This window comes from Colobus angolensis, unplaced genomic scaffold, assembly GCF_000951035.1.
Source record: "Colobus angolensis palliatus isolate OR3802 unplaced genomic scaffold, Cang.pa_1.0 Scaffold177, whole genome shotgun sequence".
Taxonomy (NCBI): Eukaryota; Metazoa; Chordata; class Mammalia; order Primates; family Cercopithecidae; genus Colobus; species Colobus angolensis.
Genome location: NW_012114899.1, coordinates 1,242,649 through 1,251,267, shown reverse-complemented (window position 1 = coordinate 1,251,267; position 8,619 = coordinate 1,242,649). Strand labels below are relative to the sequence as shown.

The following is an 8,619-nucleotide window of genomic DNA, read 5'->3' as shown; positions in this document are numbered from 1 at the left end:
TTTTTTTTTTTTTTTTTTTTTTTTTTTTTTTTTTTGAGTCAGAGTCTCATTCTGTCACCTAGGCTGGAGTAGTGCAATGGAGTGACCTTGACCTTGGCTCACTGCAACCTCCACCTCCCAAGTTCAAGCAATTCTCCTGCCTCAACCTCCCAAGTGGCTGGGACTACAGGCACCTGCCAGCATGCCTGGATGATTTTTGTATTTTTATTAGAGATGGGGTTTCACCATGTTTGCCAGGCTGGTCTCAAACTCCTGACTTCAAGTGATCCACCCACCTCAGCTTCCCAAAGTGCTGGGATTATAGATGTGAGCCACCGCGCCCGGCCGACTCACATTTAATTTCCTATCCCACCACCATGTAGTCTCACTGGCATCACATTAGTTTAAGATCTTTGTGCCAGCCTCACATGATAAAGGGGGAAATTGTTAGGCAAAGTTATAAAAAATAAAAACCCTTCCAGCAACTCCAATTTCCCTTTCTTGTTCCTTCAGCCTTTTAACATCTTATAAAACTCCCCTGGGTGAAATACCTCTGTTTGAAATACCTAGTATGATGATTACTGTTTTCTTAACTGGACCCTCACCAATAGAGCCTCAGTATCACTTTAAAGAGTCTGCTAATTTTTGTCCTCACTTCTAGTTCCACTCTATTCCAATCCATATCAAACATCTCTACCTGCTTAATCATCCTAAAACAAAATGGTGTTTACATCACTCTGCCACTCAGAAGATTTCTCAGAGTCCATATCACCCACAGAATTAAAAACAAGCTGGCATCTCAGGCCCTCTGCAATTATGACAAACATATCTTCCAGATACATCTCCAACTACATGCCTCCGTATGTCCTAATAGATCTCCTCTGTTCCCTCATAAGAGTCTATATCCCTCCTTCATGCCTCTCTGTGTTCATTCTGTTTTTTCCATCAGATTTCTCTCCCTTCCCATCCTAACCATTTAAAATTCTGCTCACTCAAGTGTCACTTCTACCATGAAAATGTTTTCCTAATTTGCATTTCTTGAATCCCCATTGGTGATCTTAAAAGACCATATGTCCACAAAGTCTCAGATACTTTGCCCTTCAAGAAGTAAAGCTTACTTTTTCACCACTGAGTGTGAGCTGGACTTAGTGACTTGCTTAATGAATATAACAGGGTGAAAGTAATGGTGTATAACTTCTAAACCTGGGTCATACGGTGCACTGTAGCTTCCTCCTTGCTCGTTCTCTTGGGTCACTCACTCTGAGGGAATCTAGCTACTGTGTTGTAAGGATAGGAAGAGTGAGGAACTGAGGCCTTTGGCCAACAGCCACATGAACAAACCATCTTTTAAGTGGACCTTCAAGCCTGGGTCAAACCTTCAGATGACTCCTCCTTTGCCATCACCTTGATTGCCATAGAACCTAAACCAGAGCCACCTAGCCAAGATAGAATTCCTAACCCATAGATCATGTGAGATAATAAATGTTTGTTGTTTTAAGCCATTATAGTTTAGGGTAATTTCCTACCCAGTAATAGACAATTACTATCCTACTGTACCTTCCTTCGGTTAATTATAGCTATCTGTATACTTCTGTATATCTCTATATTTCACAGTCCTTCCTTCTATCCACCAACTAGAAAATGATCTCATAAAGGAGATGAATTATGACTTACTTAGTTATATGTCCCCTAAAGTGACACTAGCAAAGTACCTTACAAAAAGCAAGTGGTCAATGCATTTTTCCCTCTAAGAGTATAGAATAATGTCACTTTTAAGAATGTATCTACTATAAAGACACATGCACACACGTTTATTCCAGCACTATTCACAATAGCAAAGACTTGGAACCAACCCAAATGTCCATCCATGATAGACTGGATAAAGAAAATGTGGCAGATATAAACCATGGAATACTATGCAGCCATAAAAAAGGGTGAGTTCATGTCCTTCACAGGGACACGGATGAAGCTGGAAACAATGATTCTCAGCAAACTAACACAAGAACAGAAAACCAAACACCACATGTTCTCACTCTTAAGTGGGAGGTGAACAATGAGAACACATGGACTCAGGGAGGAGAACATCACACACTGGGGCCTATTGGTGGATGGAGGGCTGGGGAAGGATAGCGTTAGGAGAAATATTTAATGTAGATGATGGGTTGATGGGTCCAGCAAACCACCATGGCACTTGTATACCTGTGTAACAAAACTCCACGTTCTGCACATGTAAAATGACAAAAAAATAAAAAAGAATGTGGACTCAGGGATTAACCATACCTGTGTTCAGAATCCAATTCTACCATTTGCTAACTGTGTGAAATTTGGAAAGCTACCTATCTTCTCCAAGACTCAGTTTTCTTACCCAGAAAATGGAAATAACAACAAAGCCACCTCACTGTTTTGTGGTAAGTGCAGGAGTGGAGAAGACACTTCATCCCCTGTCTTCATGTCTCCTTAGATGGGGGAGGCTTCAACTCTCCTCCCCAAAAGGGAACAATGTTAAAGTGATACTTTTAGGCCATCTCATCATCCCTCTCACTGGCCCCTTCACATGGCATGAGGAGAAAAGTGTTTAATAGGTGAGGCTAGCAGAACCTGACATTGCATAATGGACCTTTATGGTCATTGTTCTGGTCAAAGATCCAGCCGCTCCTCTTTCTCACATTCATGATTATGTGAGCAGACATTAACAGAACACATACTCTCTTAGTGACCTGATCCCATGTAGAAAATATAACTGGGTCAGGGCTTAGAAATTGCCTTAGAAAGATAGAATCGGAAGTTCTATCAGTCGCTTGCTTGCTTGCTCGCTTTCTCACTCTCTCTCTCTCTCTCTCTCCTCCTCTTCCTCCTTTTGTATGGCTTTGACCATTTCAAATCCATACAAAAACAATCAGAATACTATAATGAATCCCTATGTGCCTATTACCCAGCTTCTATAACTACTAATTCATGGTCAACCTCATTTCAATGTTATATTTTAATTCACATCTGATTCCTCACATGTATTCTCAATTGTCTGAGAATCTGAGGAAGGGCTTAGTGATTAATTGGTACTCTCCCAACTTCTAACAGGGAGGATTAAATAAGGGAATATATATATACATATATATATATATAAATGTAACCTGGCACATTATAAACTTTCAATAAAAACATTAGCATTAATAATGACAATGAGTCATCAGCAGAATTGAAAGCAACTTTTGACCAAGATAACTTAGACTGAAATAGTGAGGATCATTCTTCTTGTAAGATTATCTGCTATATTGTCAAGAGTCTATAACACTGAAGGTAGTAGAATTTCAATGAACGAGAAACCGAGAGGAATTAGTTCCTGTCACATTCATCAACTGTTCCTTAAACCATATCATTTCTTAATTCCTTTCTCCTTTCAAATCACTTACCTCCAGCCTGAGCCTTTGGGATACCATGCCTATGTCGATGCTGACAAACACTGTTCGATTGGACCCATCAGGTTCTGCCATGATGAAAGCACGACTGTACAGCCTAGTGAGGATGCCCTGTGCATTCTGGCCAGATTTGCTGTAGCCCATCTAAAGAGGAAGAGACAATCAGAACTGCTCTGTCTCACTTCCCTACTACTAGAAACCAGGCACAAACATACAATATAGATGACTGCAGAAAGACAAAGAAAAAACATCCATATGACATGGTGGCTCTGAGTGAGAGAATATATGTTTTCAAAAATTAAAAAGAAAAAGGAAGAAAGAAAACTGAAAAATGTCATAAAAGAGGCTTGAATCTTCCATATAGAAAGATGCAAAGGCAAAGAATCGATCAGGTTGGCAGAAGCTGTTCCCTGGCTTATGGGCAGGAGGGAGTTGGTGAGACTTTGGAAATGCTATTACTAACACTAACACGTGAGATCTTTCTAGCCTTTCTGGTTTGGGCAATGGCTCTTTTTCTCCTGCCTGTCTAAGATGTACAGGAAAAAATATTTCCTCTACCTCCACCTCACATTGCCCAGGAACATTTTAAAGATTGAAGGTTCTCTCATGTTGATTGTTTAGTGTATGATTTTGTTTTCTGAAGAAAATGGTATCTTCATAATTAAGTATTCTTCACAGAGGGTACCTCACCCTGGCTTTTACCATAGTATCATTCCTGTTGTGGGTGCAACTGGCTGGCAAATTCATTTACAGCCCATGACATGGGGTGGTAAAGAAATTTACCAAGACAGCCATAGGTAAAGAAAAGCAGATTTATTAGGGAAAGTAAGAAAGTATGTTGCAAGGGTACAACAGGCAGCACAGCAGAGAAGGGGCTGTCTGCAAATATCAGGGAAAACCCCACCCCCAATATTCAACGTGGGTTATTTTCTATTTCCCTAAGCATCAGCTGGTCTGAGAAATAAAGAGAAAGATTACAAAAGAGAGAAATTTTAAAGCTGTGTGCCCGTGGGAGACATCACATGTTGGCAGGTTCCATGATGCTCCCTGAGCCATAAAACCAGCAAGGTTTTATTAGTGATTTTCAAAAGGGGGAAGGAGTGTACGAATAGGGTGTGGGTCACAGAGATCACATGCTTCACAAGGTAATAAAATATCACAAAGCAAATAGAGGCAGGGTGAGATCACAGGACCACAGGATGGGGCGAAATTAAAATTGCTAATGAAGTTTTGGGCACGCATTATCATTGATAACATCTTATCAGGAGACAGGGTTTGAGAGCAGACAACCTGTCTGACCAAAATTTATTAGGCGGGAATTTCCTCATCCTAATAAGCCTGGGAGTGCTACAGGAGACTGGGGCTTATTTCATCCTTTCAGCTTTGACTGTAAAAGACAGCTGCCCGCAAGGGGGCCATTTAGAGACCTACCCTCAGGGATGCATTCTCTTTCTCAGGGATGTTCCTTGCTGAGAAAAAGAATTCAGCAATATTTCTCCCATTTGCTTTTGAAAGAAGAGAAATATGGCTCTTTTCCACCTGGCTCACTGGCAGTCAGAGTCCAAAGTCTTATCTCCCTTGTTCCCTGAGCATTGCTGTCATCCTGTTCTTTTTTCAAGGTGCCTAGATTGCATATTGTTCAAACACACATGCTCTACAAACAATTTGTGCAGTTAACACAATCATCACAGGGTCCTGAGGTGACGTACATCCTCCTCAGCTTACGAAGATGATGGGATTAAGAGATGAAAGTAAAGATAGGCATAGGAAATCACAAGGGTATTGATTGGGGAAGTGATAAGTGTCCACAAAATCTTCACAATTTATGTTCAGAGACTGCAGTAAAGACAGGTGTAAGGAATTATAAAGGTATTAATTTGGGGAACTAATAAATGTCCATGAAATCTTCACAATTTATGTTCTTCTGCCATGGCTTCAGTCGGTCCCTCCATCCCTGACTTCCCGCAATACACAAAGAAGCAGGGGCTGGAGGGAAGTTATATAGGGTCATGCTGGAGCGGGACATATGCAGAACAAGGTTGGGCTGCTGGGGCTACATGCAGAGTGAGGTATTTGGGAACAGGATGTTGTGGCAGCAGGTTATCTATGATTAGTCATTTCTCAGAACAGTTGTTCTCCCCAGCGCTGGGGCCCCTGACTTATTAGGACTCTACAACTCTCTAAGCCAAATCAGATCACATACACCTATCCCAAGTCACTTCTCTCACCATGTCATAAAATTTACCCATAAAACTACACCCAGGTCTTCAGAATGCCCCCTCTACTGTTTGCTTTACCCCTCCTGGGAGTGTTTATTTAGGGTTCACATTCCAGGATCACTTTTTCAGAACATACAGTCAAGAATCATACCTGGAATGTAAAGATTACTTAGAGGCAGGGAGTGAATCCCATTAGACAACTTCATGCTCTGGTTTCCTAGGGAAGCACTGACATAAATGGGTATTTCCATCACATAGACAAGACTAGCAGTCAATAGGCCACACCTGACACATAGAAGTTTCATTTGCTTTCACATATTGGTGCAACCTAGGTTTCCAGTTTTAGCTAGAGTTGCCTTTATTTTTTAAGTAAGATATTTGAAACTTCAACTCTTTAATCTGGGGATTTTGGGGCTTCTTCTAAAATACTGCAAAATAGGGCAGCCCTGAGTCCCCATTCTTACATGGCAACAATCAGCTAAATCCATATACTTTCTTTGTGCTGTTTTTCCCCTCAAAGTCCCCACCATTTCCTACTGCCTCCCACTCCCAAACTGAGGATTCACTAGACATTTCTTATGTTACACTGGCCTGGTGATGTCATTTACGGTACTTGCTCACCCCCTGTCATATTTGAGTTTGCCATCTCTGCCACTTCTGCTCATAAAAAAAAAAAAGAAAAAAGGCCAATGGACTTTACAGGGGAGTTATGATTGAATAAAAGTTTTCCTCTTCCTTCTAGTATGAAATTCATAGTGCTAGACAGCAGCAAGGTCAATTAAAAAGCTAGAAGAAAATAATGATGATGTTGTAATAATCAGAAATGAATGCAGGTTGTAAAATAACAAAATTGGTTGTTTCACAGTCTCCTTAAGGAATCCATTGTCTACTTACCAAATTGATATCTGCTACTTGTCCTGTGCAGTCAGCTCGTCCAACACCAATATGATAGCCACTGAAGTTCTGAAATAGAGGTGGCTCTGGGGTTGAAGTCACTGGAGAAGTTTGAGTGGCTGTGGAGCTCTGGGTGGCTGTGGAGCGCTGGGTGGCTGTGGAGCTCTGGGTGGCTGTGGAGCCCTGGGTGGCTGGAGGGTTTGGGGTGGTTGAAAAAAAATGGCCTCCTGAATCCAAAACAGAATAAGAGATTTGAGAAACAACATTTCAGCCCTCTTATTTGTCAACATCAATTAGAATACAACATATAGGCTCAGGTTCATAAGGAAAACTCTTTATATATTTCTTATACATAAAAATATATAGAGAGAAACATCTCAGGAATCTGTTTAAAAATCATAATCCTAAACGGGATCTTTTTCTTGGATGAGAGATGTTTCAGACTAATGATCAAGGCCTCTGTCAAATGTCCTTCAACTCCTCATCACGAGCCATTCCTTGTCAAACTCACTGCCTTCACTCAACTCCCTGCTCTTCTTTTCCAGCTAAGCTAAACAGGTGCCAGGTTTAATGAATCCAACATCTGGGGATTGGTTTCTTCCATTCTTTCTATCCAGACTCCTCACTCCTTTCCTCTCCACCTACCAAACTCCACCACCTGCTTCAGAGTTAGTCCATTTCCATCACACCTAGATCCGACTCAACTCCTCACCTGCAGGATGCCACCCTGCTGACTCTGCCTTGGCTCTGATCTTCTTTGACCTTCTAAAGACTCATTTTTAATGCAACCTAGATCACTGTATACATGTTGATATAATTTCATATTAATTATTCTAATATTTATATATTCATATCTATGTGTGTGTTTATACACATATATTCTATATTAATGTATGCATATATATTTATTATACACACACATACAAATATCAAGGGAAGCAGAATGACATACAGGATTTTTGTGAGAAGACAGTTGACAGAAACAAACTGCCTGGTTTGAAACCTGAATCTACCACCTACTAAGTGATCAAATTCCTTAACCTATTTCACCCCAATTCTTGTCTATAAAATAGAGATTATAATAATATCCTGCTTTCTGGGGTTGTTTTGAATAATATCTCTGTTCACTAATATTATAAACTTGGAACAATGGCTAATATGTAGCTTTGATTTTCTTTACCTATTTAAACATTTTATATAATCATTATTTTGTTTATTTCCATTCCCCAGACAAGAGTCAGGAGTTGCCAAGGCATCAAATATCAGTGTCACAAGGCATTCATGGTCAGAAAGTACTTAGGCAAGAGATTTATAGCTGATTCCTTCTGAAATCCTAGAAATTCAGAGCTCAAAAAACTTAGAGATCACCTAACATAATCTTCTCAGTTTTACAGATGAGAAAACTGAAAATCAGAAAATTGACTTAACCAATAGTTAATGGAGAGCATGTGATGATTCTGGTATGCAATCCAGATCCTCAAACTCAGAATCTGATGCTCTTTCGACCAAATTCTAGATGGAGTTAGAATCCATGTCTTCTCATTCCCAAGTCGAGATTTTCTTCAAGACATCAAGTATTGCAAGGAGTGGAGCAGGCATCTTCGCTATTGCTTCACTGCTACCAGCATAGGAATGTCATGCCAACTAAAGCCAAAGCTAACACATAGCTAAGGGTATGTTATTTGCAATCTCAAGGTCTCCGTTTCCCCAAGTGTAAAATGAAACTAATGTAAACAGTTTACTAATGTAAACTAATGTAAACTAGCATCAACCCTTACAGGATTTTTGTGATAATTCGATGAGAAAATATTCTAGAATCCTCACTATAGTGCTCAACAGAGAAACCATTTAATAAACAGTAACTACAGCTATAAGAATAGTTACTATAATTATTAATAACCTCCCTGAGTCTCAGCCTCCTGATTTCCTAATTTTAAGAGCTAAAATTGAATAATTCCTTTTCTTTTTTTTTTTTTTAATGGAGTCTTGCTCTGTCACCCAGACTTGAGTGCAGTAGTGTGATCTTGGCTCACTTCAACCTCTGATCCCTGGGTTCAAGTGATTCTCCTGCCTTGCCTCAGCCTCCCGAGTAGCTGGGATTACAGGTGTGC

At 40.2% G+C, this 8,619-nt stretch overlaps 1 protein-coding gene across 1 annotated transcript in view; it reads right to left on the bottom strand.

Annotated features, from left to right (window-relative positions):
- The window catches only part of ASAH2 (N-acylsphingosine amidohydrolase (non-lysosomal ceramidase) 2), a 72,365-nt gene that overhangs the window by 62,402 nt on the left and 1,344 nt on the right, over window positions 1–8,619 (bottom strand). Inside the window, 2 exon segments of the mRNA XM_011938756.1 lie at window positions 3,390–3,539; window positions 6,509–6,735. Of these exon segments, the coding sequence (XP_011794146.1) occupies window positions 3,390–3,539; window positions 6,509–6,735 (377 nt within the window).